At 42.8% G+C, this 24,310-nt stretch overlaps 1 protein-coding gene across 1 annotated transcript in view; it reads right to left on the reverse strand.

The window, feature by feature from the left end:
• The window catches only part of glt1d1 (glycosyltransferase 1 domain containing 1), a 52,134-nt gene that overhangs the window by 27,096 nt on the left and 728 nt on the right, over window positions 1–24,310 (reverse strand). Inside the window, exons 2-6 of the mRNA XM_014160266.3 lie at window positions 22,662–22,813; window positions 15,299–15,404; window positions 11,635–11,686; window positions 9,115–9,151; window positions 7,969–8,025 (exon numbers count right to left, since the gene is read on the reverse strand). Coding sequence (XP_014015741.1) covers window positions 7,969–8,025; window positions 9,115–9,151; window positions 11,635–11,686; window positions 15,299–15,404; window positions 22,662–22,813 — 404 coding nt within the window. The remainder of the gene's footprint in view (window positions 1–7,968; window positions 8,026–9,114; window positions 9,152–11,634; window positions 11,687–15,298; window positions 15,405–22,661; window positions 22,814–24,310) is intronic.

Here is a 24,310-nt window from a genome sequence, read left to right on the forward strand (position 1 = left end):
CAGAGGTGGAAATACTGCTACAGTAAGTATGATCTGCAGGATAGTGGAGAGGTTGCAGGGGTGTTGGTAGGGGGTTACAGCTGTGTCAAGGTGTAGGTAGGGAGTTACAGCTGTGTCAAGGTGTAGGTAGGGAGTTACAGCTGTGTCAAGGTCTAAGTAGGGAGTTACAGCTGTGTCAAGGTCTAAGTAGGGAGTTACAGCTGTGTCAAGGTGTAGGTAGGGGGTTACAGCTGTGTCAAGGTGTAGGTAGGGAGTTACAGCTGTGTCAAGGTGTAGGTAGGGAGTTACAGCTGTGTCAAGGTGTAGGTAGGGAGTTACAGCTGTGTCAAGGTGTAGGTAGGGAGTTACAGCTGTGTCAAGGTGTAGGTAGGGAGTTACAGCTGTGTCAAGGTGTAGGTAGGGAGTTACAGCTGTGTCAAGGTGTAGGTAGGGAGTTACAGCTGTGTCAAGGTCTAAGTAGGGAGTTACAGCTGTGTCAAGGTGTAGGTAGGGAGTTACAGCTGTGTCAAGGTGTAGGTAGGGGGTTACAGCTGTGTCAAGGTCTAAGTAGGGAGTTACAGCTGTGTCAAGGTGTAGGTAGGGAGTTACAGCTGTGTCAAGGTGTAGGTAGGGGGTTACAGCTGTGTCAAGGTCTAAGTAGGGAGTTACAGCTGTGTCAAGGTGTAGGTAGGGGGTTACAGCTGTGTCAAGGTGTAGGTAGGGAGTTACAGCTGTGTGTAGGTAGGGAGTTACAGCTGTGTCAAGGTGGGTTACAGCTGTGTCAAGGTGGGTTACAGCTGTGTCAAGGTGGGTTACAGCTGTGTGTAGGTAGGGGGTTACAGCTGTGTCAAGGTGGGTTACAGCTGTGTGTAGGTAGGGGGTTACAGCTGTGTCAAGGTGGGTTACAGCTGTGTGTAGGTAGGGGGTTACAGCTGTGTCAAGGTGGGTTACAGCTGTGTGTAGGTAGGGGGTTACAGCTGTGTCAAGGTGGGTTACAGCTGTGTGTAGGTCGGGGGTTACAGCTGTGTCAAGGTGGGTTACATCTGTGTGTAGGTAGGGGGTTACAGCTGTGTCAAGGTGGGTTACAGCTGTGTGTAGGTAGGGGGTTACAGCTGTGTCAAGGTGGGTTACAGCTGTGTGTAGGTAGGGGGTTACAGCTGTGTCAAGGTGGGTTACAGCTGTGTGTAGGTAGGGAGTTACAGCTGTGTGTAGGTAGGGGGTTACAGCTGTGTGTAGGTAGGGAGTTACAGCTGTGTGTAGGTAGGGGTTACAGCTGTGTGTAGGTAGGGAGTTACAGCTGTGTGTAGGTAGGGGGTTACAGCTGTGTGTAGGTAGGGAGTTACAGCTGTGTCAAGGTGGGTTACAGCTGTATGTAGGTAGGGGGTTACAGCTGTGTGTTGGTAGGGAGTTACAGCTGTGTGTAGGTAGGGGGTTACAGCTGTGTGTAGGTAGGGGGTTACAGCTGTGTGTAGGTAGGGGGTTACAGCTGTGTGTAGGTAGGGAGTTACAGCTGTGTCAAGGTGGGTTACAGCTGTGTCAAGGTGGGTTACAGCTGTGTGTAGGTAGGGGGTTACAGCTGTGTCAAGGTCTGAATGAATATGGAGGCATGTGGAAAGATTATACCACTATCTATTGTTACAGGCACTCAGGATACAACTGAGAGTGCCCTTACCGGAGACAACCCATAGAAAATCACAGAATTCCATTTCTGTGTCAAAGTATTTTGGAATTCTTTCCAACTTCTAAGAATAATAGGAGGTTTAATAATGACCCTTACTTTAGCTGATGGTTCATGTGCTGTGCATCACAGATTTAAACTCATCCTATTATGGCTGCTTAATATAAGCGCTCAAGTAAACAATAACATATACAGACAGCTTCTTGGAATGAAACAGGGGTGATACAATTACTTTAAAAGGTCTACAATTATGAAGTGTGTTAGCAATCTGGCCAACCAGCAATTAATGACATAGTTTACAAAAGTGGCAACTACAGCAACTAAAAAGGGTTGACCATAGGGAAAAAAATAATACAGGTTGTCAACAAACCAGGACTATGTTAGACCAACATGCAACTGATGCATTAAAGTAACCAGAGCCTTCTCACGTTAGGTCGGGCAACAATTCTAACTTAAGAGTCTGTAAATCAACATTAGTCTCTGACATTGTGTAATTGTCATTGACCTAACAGGTGCCGTCAGCACACCCAGAAAAATCTGACTGATAGCCATTACACAATGGAGGATAATACTATGTACTATTATTACCTATGTCTAATTGTCTACAATTGTTTGATTGGCATGGTCAGTAAATTAGACTTAAAATCATGTATACTTGTCTATATTTTCTAATTTAGAAAATAATAATAATAATAATAATAATAATAATATGGATATTAGATAATAATAGCTACCAATCAATTCGTAACAAATCTCTACCTCAATTACACATACTATACATACCCACGCTTGACGTGGACTCTAGAAAATATAATCCCACTCACAAGCAAATAAAATTGCTTGCACACACACAGAGCCTGTAAACATGTGACAGTGCTGCAGTGGCAGACAGTGAAATCCCTTCCTGACAGATAAGGCCAGCTCAGGAGGATAAGGCAGCCCTTTAATACTATTGGAGCATCTTAAAATGACAGCGCACAGAGTGTGTGACAGTCAGGCCACTGACCCCAGGTCTGCTGGAGCGTAGGGAGGAAGCAAGCACTTGAATCCCAGCCTAAACCAATACAAAATAAAATACAAAAACACTGCACTGTTCACAAAGGGATGATTAAAGACATAAGCAGCACCAGGTGAGGTAGGGAACGGGGCCCTACTGTATCACAGCTTCTATTAATATAAAACAAAGCAGTAAAAAAGATGTGGAGCCCTTTGGGGTATTGGTTACTTTTGTGAGATCAGCAAAATCTCCCATCCACCCCATACAGGCTATGCAGCATAAGACTCTGCAGCGCAGACATGGAAACCTGATACTTCAGCATTCCCTGTTTTCCCCTTCCGTCCTCTCTTAACCAACAGCCCTATAGGACTTGGAGGAATACCACAACTAGGAACCTGTTTTTGTGACTTCCTTACCTGCCTTGTGAAATGTCCACATGTCTATGATGCAATAGAGAAATAATACAATTATGTTTAATTTAAACTGAATTTCCTCGCACCAATTCAGGGGCGGACAAAGGGTGTCAGTTAGGATGCAACCTTTTCACGACTTCAGATCTAAATGGAGACAGAGGAAGAATGGAGGAGTGCTGGAAAAATAGTTCACAGGCCTGTCAAAGTGGGCAAAAGAATCCAATACAAATAGAGAAAATAAAACCCTCTGGAGACTTAGAAACAATTCATCTTTCTTGAGGGGAGAAACTGAATTGGACAAATTGTCTGTTTTGCCAGCAGCATTTGTTTTTTTGCCTGTCTCCTGTCCCTTATATCGCAGAAACACTTTTTTGTTCTTCTGCCTTTGATTTTGAGGGGCACATTGCATAGCTCCCTGTCATTGTTGAGTGTGTGTGTGTTCCGTGGCTCCTGTCAGTACGTCTGGAGACCGCCACAGTGTAAAACATACTGAACACAGAGGCTAAATAAGAGCTTCTGAAACACTGCAGCTTTCAAACTTAATTTAAACGGAATTTAGGGAAAACCATAGGGAGTTAGACTTGGGACTGCCATCACCACTAAGGATATTCCTAACGACTGCAATGAAATCTACTATTCCTACACACTTCGGCAGCACTAGAGAAAATAAACACGATATTGTTTATAATTGTGGCCTCTTTCAGCTTAACTAATGCCGCACACCCCATGCCTTTCTAGAAGAGACGGTGTAGTTTAGTTATGCCTCTAGAGGAGGTTGGTGCCAGCGTATTCCCTCTGGACAGACTCAGAAACCCCCTTCCCTACAGTGCAAAACCTGCCCTACCTCAGAAGACCCCTGCCTATACCCGGCCCTCACCCCCTCCCCTAAACTCTCACTGGTCACCATAGCAGCACCCACCTGTAGCACGCGCTCCAGCAGGTATATCTCTCTGGTTACCCCCAAAGCCAACTCCTCCTTTGGCCGTCTCTCCTTCCAATTCTCTGCTGCCAATGACTGAAACGAACTACAAAAATCTTTGAAACTGGAAACACTTATCTCCCTCACTAGCTTTAAGCACCAGCTATCAGAGCAGCTCACAGATCACTGCACCTATACATTGCCCATCTATAATTTAGCCCATACATCTACCTCTTCCCCTACTGTATTTATTTATTTTGCTCCTTTGCACCCCATTATTTCTATTGCTACTTTGCACTTTCTTCCACTACAAATCTACCATTCCAGTGTTTTACTTTCTATATTGTATTTACTTTGCCACCATGGCCTTTTTTGCCTTTACCTCCCTTATATCACCTCATTTGCTCACATTATATATATATATATATATATATATATAACCAACAGCCCTACTTTGGTGGCAAAGTAAATACAATATAGCAAGTAAAACACTGGAATGGTAGATTTGTAGGTTCCTAGTTGTGAGATATATATATATATATATATATATATATATATATATATATATATATAATAGCCAGCAGCATACCACCCTGCATCCCACTGCTGGCTTGCTTCTGAAGCTAAGCAGCGTTGGTCATGATCAGTCCCTGGATGGGAGACCAGATGCTGTTGGAAGTGGTGTTGGAGGGCCAGTAGGAGGCACTCTTTCCTCTGGTCTAAAAAAATATCCCAATGCCCCAGGGCATTGGGATATGTGTAGGGTGCTGTCTTTTGGATGGGACATGAAATGGGTATCCTGACTCTCTGAGGTCATTAAAGATCCCATTGCACTTTTTGTAAGAGTAGGGGTGTTAACCCCGGTGTCCTGGCTAAATTCCCAATCTGCCCCTAATACCATCACGGCCATCTAATCATCCCCGGCTTACAATTGGCTCATTCATCCCCCTCCTCTCCACTGTAACTATTCCCCAGGTTGTTGCTGTAAATGAATGTGTTCTCAGTCAACTTACCTGGTAAAATAAATACTTATTTTTCTACTGTATTATTGACTGTATGTTTGTTTTACTCCATGTGTAACTGTGTTGTTGTATGTGTCAAACTGCTTTGCTTTATCTTGGCCAGGTCGCAATTGTAAATGAGAACTTGTTCTCAACTGGTTCTCAACTGGTTAAATAAAAGGTGAAAAAAAAAATATATAAATAAAAACCCTCCGTGATCCCCCAGGGCTGTCTGTCACTCACCAGCCTGCTGTCATTGGCCCTGCACCTGCCTACACCCTCAACCCCACAGCGCACACAGCAGTGGGGCAACACTCTACTGATACTCTGCCTTTGATGGAGCTGCAGCCTCAGGATCTTCCTAACACTACACTCTCTGCCCTTGGCTGTTTCACCACAACCAAAGGGTAATACAGAGAGAAGCAACTTCAATCAGGCAGCTGGGTTGACTGGGCCTCTCATGTTCCACTGAGGAGGTACACTACATGACCAAAAGTCATGCTCGGCGAACATCTCATTCCAAAATCATGGGCATTAATATGGAGTTGGTCCCCCCTTTGCTGCTATAACGGCCTTCACTCTTCTGGAAAGGCTTTCCACTAGATGTTGGAACATTGCTGTGGGGACTTGCTTCCATTCAGCCACAAGAGCATTAGTGAGGTCGGACACTGATGTTGGGCGATTAGGCCTGGCTCACAGTCGGTGTTCCAATTCAGCCCAAAGGTGTTCGGTGGAGTTGAGGTCAGGGCTCTGTGCAGGCCAGTCAAGTTCTTCCACACCTATCTCGATAAACCATTTCTGTATGGACCTCGCTTTGGGCACGGGGGCAGTGTCATGCTGAAACAGGAAAGGGCCTTCCCCAAACTGTTGGCACAAAGGTGGAAGCACAGAATCGTCTAGAATGTCATTGTATGCTGTAGCATTAAGATTTTCCTTCACTGGAACTAAGGGGCCCGGACCATGAAAAACAGCTCCAGACTAATATTCCTCCTCCACCAAAATTTACAATTGGCAGTATGCATTGGGGCAGGTAGCGTTCTCCTGGCATCCGCCAAATCCAGATTAGTCCGTCGGACTGCCAGATGTAGAAAAGTGATTAATCACTCCAGAGAACGCGTTTCCAACGGCGATGAGCTTTACACCACTCCAGCCAATACTTGGCATTGTGCATGGTGATCTTAGGCTTGTGTGAGGCTGCTCGGTCAACAAAACATTTCGTGAAGCTCCCAATGAACAGTTCTTGTACGGACATTGCTTCCAGAGGCAGTTTGGAATGCGGTAGTGAGTGTTGCAACCGAGGACAAACGATTTTTACATGCTACACGCTTCAGCATTCGGCAGGCCCGTTCTGTGAGTTTGTGAGGCCTACCACTTCGCGGTTGAGCTGTTGTTGCTCCTAGACGTTTCCACTTCACAATAACAGCACTTACAATTGACCGGGGCAGCTCTAGCAGGGCAGAAATTTGACAAACTGACTTGCTGGAAAGGTGGCATCCTTTGACGGTGCCACGTTGAAAGTCACTGAGCTCCTCAGTAAGGCCAGTCTTCTGCCAATGTTTGTCTATGGAGATTGCATGGCAGTGTGCTCTATTTTATAAACCTGACAGCAACGGGTGTCGCTGAAATAGCCAAATCCACTAATTTGAAGGGGGGTCCACATACACTATATGTACAAAAGTATCTTGGAGCGCGCTCACTGGGCCATGACTCTCCCTTCGATTAACATTCTACCCTCAAAGCCCCCCCACACACATTTTGAGCTGAAAATGGCCTACTCTAACCTACATACAATAGGAGAGTTTTAGATATCTGCCATTCTCACTGTGTGTCATGGTGCAATTTCATGGGAGGGCACAACAAGCCTTGTTTGGCAGAACGAACATGTTCTGATTTACTTTGAGACAAAACAAAAGGAAAGAAAAAAAGTGTGATATTGAAAAGGAAAACAGGCAGATGAGAAAGGGTCCCCCGCTGTGCCTGAGTGTGTGTGAAGACATGGAGGGGACAAGTGTTGACAGGAAAGGCTAAAGGATTGATCTCTTTCTGACGCTGGAGGCGTTGATTCTGCCAGCGCGTTTTGTTGTGTCTGAGAAGAGCCGAGAATTAAAGTTATGAAGATTGAATAATTATTATTCTGGGAGTAGAAATAGGACCTCAGTGTGTGTCAAAGTACAAAAGAGGGAATATAACAACTAATCTGGTAAACAACATGGAAACAAAGGCATCCGACAAGAATCTATTAACCGTAAGACTGCATGAAAATAAAGTATTTTTCTAAAATACTAAAAGGAGCCTACAATTTCTAACTGTTAATTAATTCTGGTTTACATGTTACAAGGTAGTTGAAGTTGTACTAGATGGATATACAGGATACACATAGTATACGCCGTCCAACATCCAGGTAGCCAGGCTATTGTATGCTTTCTCACACACCGACATGCAGAGAAAAACAGCACAGGCAGTCTATATATTAGAAAGTAGTAAACTACAAAGAATCATACAGAAGCTGTATTACATAGAAAACACAACAGCTGAGCAGCCACTCTTATCTCATGTATACTGAATGGGGAAGTGAACGTTGGCAATCAGTATTACTGGCACCAGTGTAGAAACCTGGTTAGGAATGGCCCTGTACGGGAGAGCTATTAATCATAGGGTGTTGGAGAGCTGCATCCCCGAACTGCCCTGAACTCTGATATACCTGGGATGGAAATCTTCTTACAATGTTCAATTTAAAGTCAGGGCTGTGTGTGGGGAAGCTACTTTGAGTAATGACATGCATTTAATATGGAGGTGGCGGGATAGGGACAGAGGAGTAGATCAAGCAAGCGAGGAGAGAGGGAAATGGGTGAGAGCGAGAGAGAGAGAAAAGGGCTAATGTGCATGTCCTCCAGGTCTTCTTCAGTTTGTTGCTTAAAAACCTGTCATCTCTGGTTTATTTCCTTTATTTCTTTCCATGTTATCTTTTGTGAAAAAAGTACCTGAGCGCCTTAGAAATTCACTCCAGCAGAAACTCTGAGCCGCCTCAGTCTTGATCCCTTCAAAACCAAAGAAAATAAACAGTGTGTCTGTGAGATAGGTCATTGTATTTTCCAAGAAAGAGTTAAGTCATATTAATGGTCCAATGCAGCCATTTTTATCTCAATATCAAATAATTTCTGGGTAACAATTAAGTACCTTACTGTGAGTGTTTTGAATGTAAGCAGAGGGCTAAACTCACTTTTTTACACCATTTCACAGTAAGGTCTACACCTGTTGTATTTGGTGCATGTGCCAAATACAATTTGATTTGATTTGACCAGACAGTTCAAAAACCCCACCCAGCCAAACATGATGAAATCTCAGACGGTTATTTCAAACAGCTCAGAAACTAAAAGTGCATTATAATCATTTTCACAATATTATTCCAACCTCATAGTGTGGAAAGATAAAACACAGAAAAATCTCATTTTTTGACTGCACTGCCCCGAATACAGACATACAGTAGGTCATCTGTGGGAGCTAAGTGCGGGGGTCATAGGATTAATTATCATTTACTGACAACCCTGACTTTCTTAAAGGTCATATCTATCATTAGGCTGGCCTCCATATGAACACGCTAATGTGCTCTGCATCTCCATGGAACTTATCACACATACTCCACATTGGGTGATGACAATGAGCCACTCTGTGACATTTGAGGTAAGATAACACATCTGGGATTGCTACCTGCTGACATGTTACATCTTTCACAGGTGGGTGCATGCATCATTACTGTACTTCTCCGGGGGGGGGGGGGGGGGTTGTCACCGACATGTTTAGTGGGTAATACAGTTGGTTAGCACATCTCTCTGTAACCAGGCTTTGCTGAGGACACTAGCAGCAGTCTGGTCTGTTTTGCTGGGGCTGGGCACTATTGGCTCAGCAGACATGCGGCTTGGAGACCTACAGTACACCTCTCTGTGCTGCTTTGTGCTGACCCATGTGGCGTGACAGATAGCCAATGGCAAGAGCGACTCAAAATACTCTACTGCAGCATGTTGTGGTGGGAGAACTGCCAAAGCTGCTTAATGCAACAGCAAATACTGCCACAGACACACAGGGAAGCACAACTATGGGCAGTGAATATTTCATCCTACAGAGCTTACCTTGAGGCTGGACGTAGATTTTGCTGCTTTGGGACAGCTGGGGGAATGAAAACAGAGAATATGATATTGGAAAAAATCCTGAACGTTTAATGCAGCAATTTAAACATACACAATTATTTGCATGGTAAGACATACCCCATTAAGGAGAACTAACAAGTATGGTGACAGGCAGTTTCATAACAGAATTTTTTCTCCCACAGATAACTGTAAGCAATAATATGTTAACATAAAGTGTACGTTATCTTTTTTTTTTCTTCCTTTTTTTCGGTCAATTTGCAGTGTACAAATGATGTGCTGTATGTTCTGGCCACTCAAGGAAAAGGGGATGGTCAGGGGGCCGGAATATACAGCAGTAAATAATTTATACACTGAAAATTGACTGCAATAATCACAAACAGATATAGTATTTGACAAAAACAGAATCATTTCAAATCTTGATTACATTGGGATACGATCACATATACCTCTCTATGCGTGGGAATATTTGGGAACAGATTTCCTAAATTAAAAATCATTTTGAGCTAATTTCCACAGCAAATCTATCTTTCTTGGTAGTCTAATTTAACCTTGGCATATTTTTATACAGTGCCTTCAAAAAGTATTCATACTCCTTGAATTATTCAAAATGTATTTGTGTTACAGCCAGAATTCAAAATGGTAAAAAGTGAAAACATGTTTTTAGAAATGTAAAATTCTTAAAGCTCTGTCGAGTTGGTTGTTGATCATTGCTGGACAGCCATTTAACTCTTGCCATAGATTTCAAGCCGATTTAAGTCAAAACTGTAACTAGGCCACTCAGGAACATTCAATGAATGTCATCTTGGTAAGCAACTCCAGTGTATATTTGTCCTTTTTTTCGGTTACTGTGCTGCTGAAAGGTGAATTTGCCTCCCAGTGTCTGTTGGAAAGCAGACAACCAGGTTTTCCTCTAGGATTTTGACTGTGCTTAGCTCTATTACGTTTATTTTTATCCTAAAAGACTCCCGAGTCCTTGACGATGACACACATACCCATAACATGATGTAGCCACCACAATGCTTGAAAAATTAAGAGTGGTACTCAGTGATGTTTTTGTTGTTTTCAATTGGCCCCAAACATAACGCTTTGTATTCAGGACATAAAGTTCATTTATTTGCCACATTTTTTGCAGGTTTACTTTAGTGACCTATTGCAAACAGGATGCATGATTTTTTATATTTTTATTCTGTACAGAGTTCCTTCTTTTCCCTTTGTCAATTAGGTTAGTATTGTGAAGTAACTACAATGTTATTGATCCATCCTCAGGTTTCTCCTATCACAGCCATTAAACTCTGTAACGGTTTTAAAGTCACCATTGGCTTCATGGTGAAATCCCTGAGCGGTTTCCTTCCTCTCCGGCAACTGAGTTAGTCAGGACGCGTTTATCTTTGTAGTGACTGGGTGTATTGATACACCATCCAAAATGTAATGAATAACTTCAACATGCTCAAAGGGATATTCAATGTCTGCTTTTTTTTATTTTTACCCATCTACCAACATGTACCCTGACTTGTTAAGCAAATTTTTACTCCTGAACTTATTTAGGCTTGCCATAACAAAGGGGTTGAATACTTATTGACTCAAGATATTGGAGCTTTTCATTTTTAATTAATTAGTAAAAATGTCTAAACATAACTCCACATTGACATTATGGGGTATTAAAGGCCAATGACACAAAATATCAATTTAATAAATGTTAAATTCAGGTTGTAACACAAAATATGGAAAAAGTCAAGTGGTGTGAAAACTTTGAAGGCACTGTGCATCACCACCGCAAAATAAGCATAAACAGTCATCACCAAGTAAAAGGGGTGAGCCCAAGCCAATAATTCACAGTTGATGGAAAGGTAATTGACTGGATGTTATCACACAGTTAGACTTGATCTATCCCCCATGTGTTTTCTGTCTCAATAAAAAGCGTGGCACAGTCTCCCTGCGCCTGCCCTGATTGCATGCTGTCACTGCTAGATGACAGCGATAAAGCTTGCTATTCGCCTTAATCTGGAAATAAAACATGGTAATATTGTTATATTGCCACACTATTATGGGACGGGCCAGGATATTGTGTTTTGGTTAGTAAAACCATTCTGTTTTATTTACTGTGGCTGTCAGGTTCCTGCTGTCTCTTGATGTGCTGTAAATTGGAAGTGAAAAATATTTAACTCGCTTCCACAATGACCTCTGAGATGGCTTGCCCCTTTAGACTGCCATCATTACACATATCACACACATCATTTGGCACAATATTTGCAGAAATTTCCTTTACGACTGCCATGTTCTCAACACAGATTTATATGAACATTTCACTTAACCAGCTACTATATAACTGAGATACATACTGTAATTAAACACTATGGTAGACATAAAACACACCTGGCCATGTACTTGAATGAGCCATCTTTGAACCCCCACTTTACAGTAAGTGTGCTTGCTCGGTTTAAAATGGTCATATGTGAGCACTAATACAAGCAGAGTTAAAACTGATGAATGAATCATAGCTACCAGAAATACTTCAGCCTCTGCTTTCAGTTTGTCAGTAAATGCAACAGCAAATCTGTAAAAAAAAAAGGAAATCCATTACTTCAGTTAATGGTCATGGACAGTATGATAACACAACTGTCTTTCAGGGTTGGCATCCGTCACTCCTTTCCAAACAATAACAGTTGAGAAAATATCAGAGCAGAAATCAAAGGCATATGACAGGAACTCCACAAAAACCTCCTAACTGAGGATGCGTAGGTGAGGGTGGGTAGGAGAAGTTGCTGCTGCTGGTTTGAGGAAGGGTTTGTGCGTGAATCAGTATGTTCTTTTGGGTGGGTCTGATAACAATTCCAATTTTTTGGGAGACAAACCTAACTGATACCAAAATATCTGCCGATATACTGTTTTACAGCAGGGACATGAAAAAGTGACATTTACCACACAGCCTTTCAAAGGAGCAATTGTCCAATATGAGAATGGCCACAAGTGTTCAGAGAAGCATGACATTCCCTTTTCTCACCCTACTTAAATGTATATTGTGGAATAGAATTATCGGCGATATCGATAAAAGGCCAATATCGGCTGATAACGTCGGTGAAACGATATATCGGTCGGGCCTTACTAAGAATACAAAGGAAATGTTGAACAAAAGGCAGTAATGTGCTATATTTCGTAAGGATTGTGAATTGGGCCAACAGGCCTAGTTATGGGTGACTGAATTTCATGATCAAGGTTTGTGAGGAGAGGCGGTAACAGCAGGAGGCGCCATGACTGAGACGTTTGAAGTCATGTGACCCAGATTACACCAGTGTTCCCCAGAAGCAATTATCCCTAGACTCATACTAGATGGGTGTCTTACGGGCTGTAAAATCAAAACAACACCCTTGAAAATAAAGACACAAAGTTCTCTGTGAAATAAGATGTATAGCCTACGCTCAGATACTGAGCCAATGCACCACTAGCCAGCAGCATTAGAGACAAGGCGGGATCCCACGAAGATAGAACACATAACCAGCCCAGATGGGGTTAGCTTCACTGGTAAGACAGTTCAACCTCACTGTTTCATGCCAGTAATAAAGACCCAGAAGGTCTCCTAGTGGTAGCTCATAGTAATCCGCCTTTATTTTCCCACACATTCTCACTGTACTTCAGCCAAACCTCTATGGTGCACTATCCACTACTGAGACAATATAAAGAAACATAGTGCAGTCAAGGCAGCAATTATACAATTGTTATTTTTGTGTGTGGTCTTAAAATGTGATACTGTAAATTATAACGCATTCATTCAATAGCAAGTTTATTGATGTTATATTTTTCAGATATTTTTCAGCATGGGCTTTTTGGTAATGTGTTCAGGGGTAGACATTTAAAATTGCAAAAAAGCAAGGGAACTGTCCAGAGTACAGTAGTTGAAAATTGATATCATGCATTCTGTATGTATGGTCAAGTCCTGGCCTGGCGGAAAGATATCAGTTTGTCTCTGTGGATGGTTTGTTCTCTGACAAATCAACTGTAAATTTCAGTTTTCCTCAAGGCTCCGTTTTAGAACCACTATTGTTTTCACAATATATTTTACCTCTTGGTGATGTCATTCGGAAACATAATGTTAAGTTTCACTGCTATGCAGATGACAAACAGCTGTACATTTAAATGAAACATGGTGAAGCCCCAAAATTGCCCTCCCTGGAAGCCTGTGTTTCAGTCATAAGGAAGTGGATGGCTGCAAATGTTCTACTTTTAAACTCGGACAAAACAGAGATGCTTGTTCTAGGTGCCAAGAAACAAAGAGATCTTCTGTTGAATCTGACAATTAATCTTGATGGTTGTACAGTCGTCTCAAATAAAACTATGAAGGACCTCAGCGTTACTCTGGACCCTGATCTCTCTTTTGACGAACATATCAAGACTGTTTCAAGGACAGCTTTTTTCCATCTACGTAACATTGCAAAAATCTGAAACTTTCTGTCCAAAAATTATGCAGAAAAATTAATCCATGCTTTTGTCACTTCTAGGTTAGGACTACTGCAATGCTCTACTTTCCAGCTACCCGGATAAAGCACTAAATAAACTTCAGTTAGTGCTAAACACGACTGCTAGAATCTTGACTAGAACCAAAAAATGTGATCATATTACTCCAGTGCTAGCCTCTCTACACTGGCTTCCTGCTAAGGCAAGGGCTGATTTCAAGGTTTTACTGCTAACCTACAAAGCATTACATGGGCTTGCTCCTACCTATCTTTCCGATTTGGTCCTGCCGTACATACCTAAACGTATGCTACGGTCACAAGACGCAGGCCTACTTACTGTCCCTAGAATTTCTAAGCAAACAGCCAGAGCTTTCTCCTATAGAGCTCAATTTTTATGGAATGGTCTGCCTACCCATGTGAGAGCTGCAGACTCGGTCTCAGCCTTTAAGTCTTTATTGAAGACTCATCTCTTCAGTAGGTCCTATGATTGAGTGTAGTCTGGCCCAGGAGTGTGTAGGTGAACGGAAAGGCACTGGAGCAACGAACCGCCCTTGCTGTCTCTGCCTGGCCGGTTCCCCTCTCTCCACTGGGATTCTCTGCCTCTAACCCTATTACAGGGGCTGAGTCACTGGCTTACTGGTGCTCTTCCATGCCGTCCCTAGGAGGGGTGCATCACTTGAGTGGGCTGAGTCACTGACGTGATCTTCCTGTCCGGGTTAGCGCCCCCCCTTGGGTTGTGCCATGGCGGAGATCTTTGTGGGCTATACTCGGCCTTGTCTCAGGATGGTAAGTTGGTGGTTGAAGATATCCCTCTAGTGGTGTGGGGGCTGTGCTTTGGCAAATTGGGTGGGGTTATATCCTGCCTGTTTGGCCCTGTCCGGGGGTATCGTCGGATGGGGCCAGTGTCTCCCGACCCCTCCTGTCTCAGCCTCCAGTATTTATGCTGCAGTAGTTTATGTGTCAGGGGGCAAGGGTCAGTCTGTTATATCTGAAGTATTTCTCCTGTCTTATCCGGTGTCCTGTGTGAATTTAAGTATGCTCTCTTTAATTCTTTCTTTCTTTCTTTCTTTCTTTCTTTCTTTCTTTCTGAAGACATGAGCCCTAGGACCATGCCTCAGGACTACCTGGCCCGATGACTCCTTGCTGTCCCCAGTCCACCTGGCCGTGCTGCTGCTCCAGTTTCAACTGTTCTGCCTGCAGCTATGGAACCCTGACCTGTTCACCGGACGTGCTACCTGTCCCAGACCTGCTGTTTTCAACTCTCTAGAGACAGCAGGAGCGGTAGAGATACTCTCAATGATTGGCTATGAAAAGCCAACTGACATTTACTCCTGAGGTGCTGACCTGTTGCACCCTCAACAACCACTATGATTATTATTATTTGACCCTGCTGGTCATCTATGAATATTTGAACATCTTGGCCATGTTCTGTTATAATCTCCACCCGGCACAGCCAGAAGAGGACTGGCCACCCCTCATAACCTGGTTCCTCTCTAGACTTCTTCCTATGTTCTGGCCTTTCGAAGGAGTTTTTCCCTAGCCACTGTGCTTCTACACCGGCATTGCTTGCTGTTTGGGATTTTAGGCTGGGTTTCTGTACAGCACTTTGTGACATCAGCTGATGTAAGAAGGGCTTTATAAAGACATTTGATTTGAGTCTGTGGTTCAACTGGACATTAATGGTTTCCAAATCTAGAGTCTGAGAGGCTTGACTTCACCTGGCTTTCAGCAACACCTGCTCCATAACTGCACGCTTCTGCTCCACTTTCACATCTTCATTAATGTCTGTTCCTCCGAAGACTACTCCAAAGGGCACTTGAGTATCTGGTATAAAAGAGCAGAAAAGGGGGGATGTTGATAAAGTTGGAACCTTTATCCTTCTATTATTAGCTAGTTAAGCTACTATCAATGACATTATCGGTACAATTCACCACAAAGAAAGGGTGAATCAATAAGGGAATAAGAAAAGGTGATAAGATGCAAATATACAGTGGCTTCAAAAAGTATTCATTACCGACTTATTCCACATTTTATAGTTAAAGACAGAATTCAACACACACAATACCCCATAATGACAGTTATTTTAGTTTTTGTTTACATTTTTGCAAATGTATTGAAAATGAAATACATAAATATCTCATTTACAAAAGTATTCAAACGCGAGTCTATACTTTGTAGAAGCAACTTTGGCGGCGATTAGAGCTTTGAGACAAATTGAGTATGTCTATCAGCCTTGCGTGTCAGATTTTCTCAAACTCTGTTAAGTTAGATGGGGAGCGGCGGTGAACAGCGATCTTCAAGTCTTTCCAAATATTTTCAATGGGATTCAAGTCCAGGCTTTGACTTGGCCACCCAAGGACTTTCCCATTCCTGTTCTGAAGCCATTCCAGCATTGCTTTGTCTGTATGCTTGGGGTCAATGTACTGTTGGAGCATACATTTTCGCCCAGTCTAAGGTTGTTTGCACTCAGAAGCAGGTTCTCATCAAGGATTTGCCTGTATTTGGCTTAATTCATTGTTCCCCCTAACCTTACCAGTCTCCCAGACCCTGCTGCTGAAAAGCATCCACAGACTACCGACCCGTAGCACTCACGTCTGTAGCCATGAAATGCTTTGAAAGGCTGGTCATGGCTCACATCAACACCATTATCGCAGAAACCCTAGACCCACTCCAATTTGCATACCGCACCAACAGATCCACAGATGATGCAATCGCTATTTCACTCCCTTTCCCACCTGGACAAAAGCAAGACCTATGTGAGAATGCTATTCATTGACTACAGCTCAGCTCAACACCATAGTGCCCTTAAAGCTCATTACTAAGCTAAGGACCTTGGAACTAAACACCTCCCTCTGCATCTGGATCCTAGACTTCCTGATGGGCCGCCCCCAGGTGGTAAGGGTAGGTAACAACACATCAGCCATGCTGATCCTCAACACGGGGGCCCCTCAGGGGTGCGTGCTCAGTCCCCTCCTGTACTCCCTGTTCACTCATAACTGCACGGACAGGCACGACACCAACCCCATAATTAAATTTGCTGATGACACAACAGTGGTGGGCCTGATTACCGACAACGACAGCCTATAGGGAGGTCATAGACCTGACCATGTGGTGCAAGGACAACAACCTCTCCCTCAATGTGATCAAGACAAAGGAGATGATTGTGGACTACAGAAAAAGGATCACCTTGGACACCCCCATTCTCATGGACGGGGCTTTAGTGGTGCAGGTTGACACCAAGTTCCTTGGTGTGCACATCACCAACAAACTAACATGGTCCAAGCACACCAAGACAGTCGTGAAGAGGGCACGACAAAACCTGTTCCCCCTCAAGAGACTGAAAAGATTTGGCATGGGTCCTCAAAAGGTTTTATAGCTGCACCATCGAGAGCATCCTGATGGGTTGCGTCACTCGGCATCCAACCGCAAGGCACTACAGAGGGTAGTGCGACGGCCCAGTACATCACCGGGGCCAAGCTTCCTGCCATCCAGGACCTCTATACCAGACGGTGTCAGAGGAAGGCCCTAAAAATTGTCCAAGACTCCAGCTACCCTAGTTCTCTCTGCTACCGCACGGCAAGCGGTCCAAGAGGCTTCTAAACAGTTTCTACCCCCAAGCCATAAGACTCCTGAACAGCTAATCAAATGGCTACCCAGACTATTTGCATTGCCCCCCCCCTACACTGTTGCTACTCTGTTATTATCTATGCATAGCCACTTTGATAACTCTACCTACATGTACATAATTACCTCAATTACCTCAACACGGTGCCCCCTGCACATTGACTCTGCACTGGTACCCCTGTATATAGCCCCACTATTGTTATTTTCTGCTGCTCTTTAATTATTTGTTATTCTTATCTCTTACTTTTTGGGGGATTTTCTTAAAACTGCATTGTTGGTTAAGGGCTTGTAAGTAAGCATTTCACTGTAAAGTCGGAGCATGTGACAAATAAAATTTGATTTGAGCATGATGCTGCCACCCCCATAATTCACAGTAGGGATGGTGTTAGACGAGTGATGAGCTGTGCCTGGTTCTCCAGACATAGTGCTTTGCATTCAGGCCAAAGAGTTCAATTTATGTCTCGTCAGACCACATAATCTTTTGCCTTATGCTCTCAGAGTCTTTCTGCAAAGTACAGGTGTGCCGTCATGTGCCTTTTTCTCAGGAATGGCATCGTCTGGTAACTCTCCCATAAACTCCAGATTGGTGAAGTGCTGTAGAGACTGTTATCCTTCTGGCAGGTTCTCCCATCTCAGCCAAGGAACTCTGTAGTTCTGTCAGAGTTGTCATTGGGTTCCCTGACCAAGGTTCTTCTTGCCCAGTTGGCCAGCTTTAGGCAGAGTCTGTGTAGTTCCATATTTTTCCATTTCCCAATGATGGAGACCACTGTGCTCTTGGAAACTTTCGACACTCTAGAAATAGTTTTATACCCTTCCCCAGATATATGCCTCATCACAATTATATCTCAACGATCTATGGACAATTCGCCGAGATATAGTTTGGTTTAGTTTCGGCTCTGTCAACTGTCGGACCTTATATTGACAGGTGTGTTTCTTTCTAAATCACATCCAAACAATTGAATTGGTCACAGGTAAGGTTGCAAAGGGTCAAAAACTTTCCCGTAAATTTCCGGAATTGTTCTGGAAATTTTCCATGGTAAGTTAAGCCTGGGAATTTTCCTTAAATTCATCAAAAAAAGTTTGCTTATAACAGTGAACCCTTTTCGTGGGATACACATAAAGCAATTCTAGGTCTTCTGGCATATTTTGATGAAACTAGCCCCAGTTCAATGGAATTGCAACCCTCTGCATGCACAGTGCGTTCTTCCATCACATATGCTGTGCACTCTTCCATCACATGTACAGCTGATTCTCAAGATCTTGCACACTGGTGAGATGCTATTGAGCCCACACTACTACACTGTCTGGGCCAAGGACTACATGCTTTCTGGTAAGTTTTGATTACAATACTGGGTGGGGTGAATATATTTTAAATGACATACATTTTTGTTAACTAGTAAATAGTAGCCTACAGTAAAGTGTGTTTAAATAATTTCTAACTTGTTAACTTCTTTGGGATAGGGGGCGGGATTTTGACGTACGGATGAAAAGCTTGCCCAAAGTGAACTGCCTGCTACTCAGGCCCAGAAGCTAGGATATGCATATAATTGGTAGATGTGGATAGAAAACACTCTAAAGTTTCTAAACCTGTTAAAATAATGTCTGTGAGTATAACAGAACTGAAATGGCAGGCAAAACCCCGAGGACAAACCTAAAAAAAATATCATCCTACCACTGATTTCAATAGCTGGCACTTTTATAATAGGGCGAAATCGTGCCCGATTGCAGTTCCTAGGGCTTCCACTAGATGTCAACAGTCTTTAGAAAGAGTTTCAGGCTGGTTTTTGGAAAAACGAGCCAGAAATTTTTGTTGTTTTTCTAGGTGGCTCCCATTTTGGCTGTAGTGTTTCCAAGCGCGTGAATGAGAGCGCGTTCTTTGGTATTTTTCTCTGTTAAAGACAATAACGATTCTCCGTCTTAAATTGTATTGTTTATTTGCGTATTTGATTAGAAACGTTGATTGACTTTGGATAAGTTTATTGGTAATGTTTGGGATTCATTTTAAAGGAGGGAAACTGAGTGGATTATTGACTGAAGCGCGCCAGCTAAACTGAGTTTTTATGGGGTGGTGTTGTCATCATGTCTGACAGTCTCCTGGAGGGGAAGGAGTCGCTCCAAGAAATGGCCACATCACAGTCTGCCGATATGGACAGCTCCATCAAGAGGATCCTCCTGGATTATGTATTTTTGGAGAGAGTGGTAAGCAGCCTGAAAAACTCCTGAAACCTATTGCAGTAGCCATTGCATGGATTGAGGTAGACAATGCCATCCTGTCTGATATTCAGACTCTGCTTGCAGATGTAAGAGAAGAAATCCGTACTGCCCTGCCCACTTCACTGTTGCTCCAAGCAGAGGAAACTGCAGTTCTGAAATACATCAAAAAGCGTGAAGACTTCTGCCTGAAACCCATACATGTTGCAGCGTACATGTTGGACCCCAAGTATTCTGGCAAGAGCATCCTGTCTGGTGCAGAGATCAACAAAGCCTATGGTGTCATCACTACCGTGTCTCGCCACCTTGGCCTGGATGAGGGCAAGGTTCCTGGAAGTCTGGCGAAGTACACTTCCAAGCAAAGGCTTTGGGATGGAGATGCAATGTGGCAGTCGTGCCAACATATCTCATCAGCCATCTGGTGGAAGGGACTTTGTGGATCTGAGGCTCTTTCCCCTGTTGCCTCCATCATCCTCCAAATCCCACCAACATCAGCCACCTCAGAGCGCAAATGGTCTTTGTTTGGGAACACACACACACCAAAGCACCCAACAGGGTGACCAATACAAGGGTTGAAAAATTGGTGGCCAGCCGGGCAAATTAGGCATTTTGAGCCTGACAACAAGCCATCCTCAAAAAGGTTGGAAAGTGACAGTGAAGACGAGGCCTCAGAGTCTGATGTTCAAGAGGTGGACATTGAGGAGGTCCAGGGAGAAGACATGGAAGCCTGAGAGGAAGACAACCAAAGCTTTAGTTTCTAGACTATCATTTTACAGATGTATGTTGAAAACATTTTTGGGAGATGCAATGGATCATTCAATATTCCCTTCCCTTTGTTGTTCAGTGAAACCATCCCATGTGAAGAGTCAACTCATTTCATTAAAGTTAAATTCGTAACTAAATTGTTTTTTAAAATTTATATTGGAAGGATTTATTCATTTGCAATTATGTCTACTTATGATAAGGTAAAAGGTTTATGTTTCTGTCTCCATATGATATGGTAAATACAGTTGAAGTCAGAAGTTTACATACACTTAGGTTGGAGTCATTAAAACCCGTTTTTCAACCACTCCACAAATTTCTTGTTAACAAACTATAGTTTTGGCAAGTCGGTTAAGACATCTACTTTGTGCATGACTCAAGTCATTTTTCCAACAATTGTTTACAGACAGATTATTTCACTTATAATTCACTGCATCACAAATCCAGCAGGTCAGAAGTTTACATACACTAAGTTGACTGTGCCTTTAAACAGCTTGGAAAATTCCTGAAAATTATGTCATGGATTTAATCGCTTCTGATAGACTAATTGACATCATTTGAGTCAATTGGAGGTGTATCTGTGGATGTATTTCAAGGCCTACCTTCAAACTCAGTGTTTCTTGGCTTGACATCATAAGAAAATCAAAAGAAATCAGTCAAGACATCAGAAAGAAAATGATAGTCCTCCACAAGTCTGGTTCATCCTTGGGAGCAATTTCCAAATGCCAGAAGGTACCACGTTCATCTGTACAAACAATAGTACGCAAGTATAAACACCATGGAACCACGCAGCCGTCATACCGCTCAGGAAGGAGACGCGTTCTGTCTCCTAGAGTTGAACGTACTTTGGTGCAAAAAGTGCAAATCAATCCCAGAACGACAGCAAAGGACCTTGTGAAGATGCTGGAGGAAACAGGTACAAAAGTAACTATATCCACTGTAAAACGAGTCCTATCGACATAACCTGAAAGACTGCTCAGCAAGGAAGAAGCCACTGCTCCAAAACCGCCATTAAAAAGCTAGACTACAGTTTGCAACTGCACATGGGGACAAAGATCGTACTTTTTGGAGAAATGTCCTCTGGTTTGAACTGTTTGGCCATAAAGACCATTGTAATGTTTGGAGGAAAAAGGGGGAGGCTTGCAAGCCAAAGAACACCATCCCAACCATGAAGCACAGAGGTGGCAGCATCATGTTGTGGGGATGCTTTGCTGCAGGAGGGACTGGTGCACTTCATAAAATAGATGGCTTCATGAGGAAGGAAAATTATGTGGATATTTGAAGCAACATCTCAAGACATCAGTCAGGAAGTTAAAGCTTGGTCGCAAATGGGTCTTCCAAATGAACAATGACCCTGAGCATACTTCCAAATTTGTGACAAAATGGCTTAAGGACAACAGTCAAGGTATTGGAGTGGTCATCACAAATACCTGACCTCACTCCTATAGCACATTTGTGGGCAGAACTGGAAAAGCGTGTGCAAGCAAGGAGGCCTACAACCTGACACAGTTACACCAGCTCTGTCAGGAGGAATAGGCCAAAATTCACCCAACTTATTGTGGGAACCTTGTGGAAAGCTACCCAAAACGTTTGACGCAAGTTAAACAATTTAAAGGCAATGCTACCAAATACTAATTGAGTATATGTAAACTTCTGACCCACTGGGAATGTGATGAAAGAAATAAAAGCTGAAATAAATCATTTATTCTACTATTATTCTGATATTTCACATTCTTAAAATAAAGTGGTGATCCTAACTGACCTAAGACAGGGAATGTTTACTTGGATTAAATGTCAGGAATTGTGAAAAACTGAGTTTAAATGTATTTGGCTAAGATGTATGTAAACTTCCGACTTCAACTGTAAATCAATGCAAAAAAACATCTACATTTAAATGGTATTAATATTAATTTGCATACATTTCCGTTAATTCACATATATTCCCGTTAATTCCCACGGAAAGTTTCGACCTCTGAATATTCCCCAAAATATGCATCCCTAGTCACAGGTGGACTCCAATCAAATTGTAGTGACATCTCAAGGATGATCAAAGGAAATGGGATGCATCCGAGATCAATTTGAAGTGTCATAGCAAAGGGGTTTGAATACTGATGTAAATGAGGTTCTGTATTTCATTTTCAATAAATAAGCAAACATTTCTAAAAAAATGTTGTCACTTTGTTATTATTTTTTTACATTTACATTTTAGTCATTTAGCAGACGCTCTTATCCAGAGCGACTTACAGTAGTGAATGCATACAATTTCATACTTTTTTTTTTCTGTGCTGGCCCCCCGTGGGAATCGAACCCACAACCCTGGCGTTGCAAACACCATGCTCTACCAACTGAGCTACAGGGAAGGCTAATTATGGGGAATTGTGTGTAAAAAATAGATTTAATCAATTCAGAATTCAGGCTGTAACACAACAAAATGTGGAATAAGTCAACGGGAATGAATACTTTCTGAAGGTACTGTAGCTTCACCTAGAAGGAGCCTGCCTCCTTTGAACAGGTGAATGGCAATAGCACCCTCGAAGGGTGGCTTCTGTTCTATCAAACTGGCCACCTCTGCCGATGACTTGAAATCCGCAGCATCTCGAAGCTCACAGGTGTGACCCGCTGATTCAATGTGTGCCCTGAAATGAAAAGATTGTAGCTTACAGTTAACTAGCACTATAGCTATATCTCTATGTGTAGGTTAACTGGATAGCTAGCTAGTTGGGAGCACTACTTCTTCTATGGTATATTGGCAACCATTTAAATGTGCATTCCGCCACCTACTGTGCAGGATGGAAAAAGAATTCCCCCCCAAAAAATGGAACTACTGGCAAAAAAACTACTTAAAATAAATAAAACAACTTCACTGTTATAAAAATAAACAGATCTGATCCCTACAGAGGCTAAAGGGGAGCCTGGGAGGGCGGGCGGGCCGTCTTCTGGCGCCAGTACCCCTTGCTAGTCTTCAGATGTAAAATTCTTAAGTCCTAAAAACATTTCTGCTGCAGCCACAATAATGTCCAGTTTCTTAGACTTCTTTGAGACTTGAGCCATACAGTTTATAACTGTGGCAATGAACGCCACAAAAAATCTTCCTTTTTAACACAGGGCATCTTTTGACTGACAGCAAACATTTACAACAGGCTGTGGTGGATCCACTACCTAGGATTACTTCACTAGGATTACTTGTTTTCTCCAATCTTTTAATCGCCTCCGCATACGAGATTCGATTGGTCGCTCTAACTTTTGCCACCTCAAACTCCTTCACCCCAGGAACTCGGGATCATGATCCCCACCACAATTGCAAGTCCGTCGTCCTTCTACACAACGTTTTTCAGTATACTCCATCCGTCTACACACACTTGAAACATTGCCAAAACCTTTACAGTTCTTACACTGCAGTAGTTTGGGAACAAAAGCTCTTACAACGCATCTTACATAACCAAGCTTCACATGCATAGGTAGATGCTCTTTATCAAAAAACAAAAGGACCGCCAGAGACTTTCTTCTTTTTCTCCAGTCACCCAGCAGGTCAAACGCCGGGCACCAACCACACCAGGAATTCTCTTCAGGTATTCAACCTGAACATCCGTGGTCACCACTGAGATGACTCCTTTGACAGGTGGTCTACTCTGAAGTTCAAAGCACAAAACTTCTGTTGTCGGGATAATTTTGAGGCCCACTGCAATCTTCCTCTGTTCTTCAGAAATACAATGAATCAAAATAAGACCACTCCTGGTCACTCTGACAGAGTCCTGGTCACTCTGACACTTTTCCCAGCATATACTTCACCATTTGACACCTCAAATGGGTTTCCCACATACACATCCTTACTCAACAAACGCATCCAAAGAAGATGTGAATCATTATCATTCATAGACGTATCCTCCACTCTCATTTTAAACAATTTCCTTTTTGATCCAGTTTTCAAAACTACGGTTGTCCATTCAGGACATTCATCTTCACCAACTTTACTCAACTCGCTGCTTGATTTGAACTCAGCATCCACTTCCGCCATTTTACTCCACCTCCAATCTCCTATCAACAAAATACTTTAATTCATTTATTCTGTTATGTTCACTTCATCGGCAGTTCGGCACTGACATTTCTCCGGAAACGAACCCCCCTCTACCTCC

Source organism: Salmo salar, chromosome 20, assembly GCF_965601325.2.
Source record: "Salmo salar chromosome 20, fSalSal1, whole genome shotgun sequence".
Lineage (NCBI taxonomy): Eukaryota > Metazoa > Chordata > Actinopteri > Salmoniformes > Salmonidae > Salmo > Salmo salar.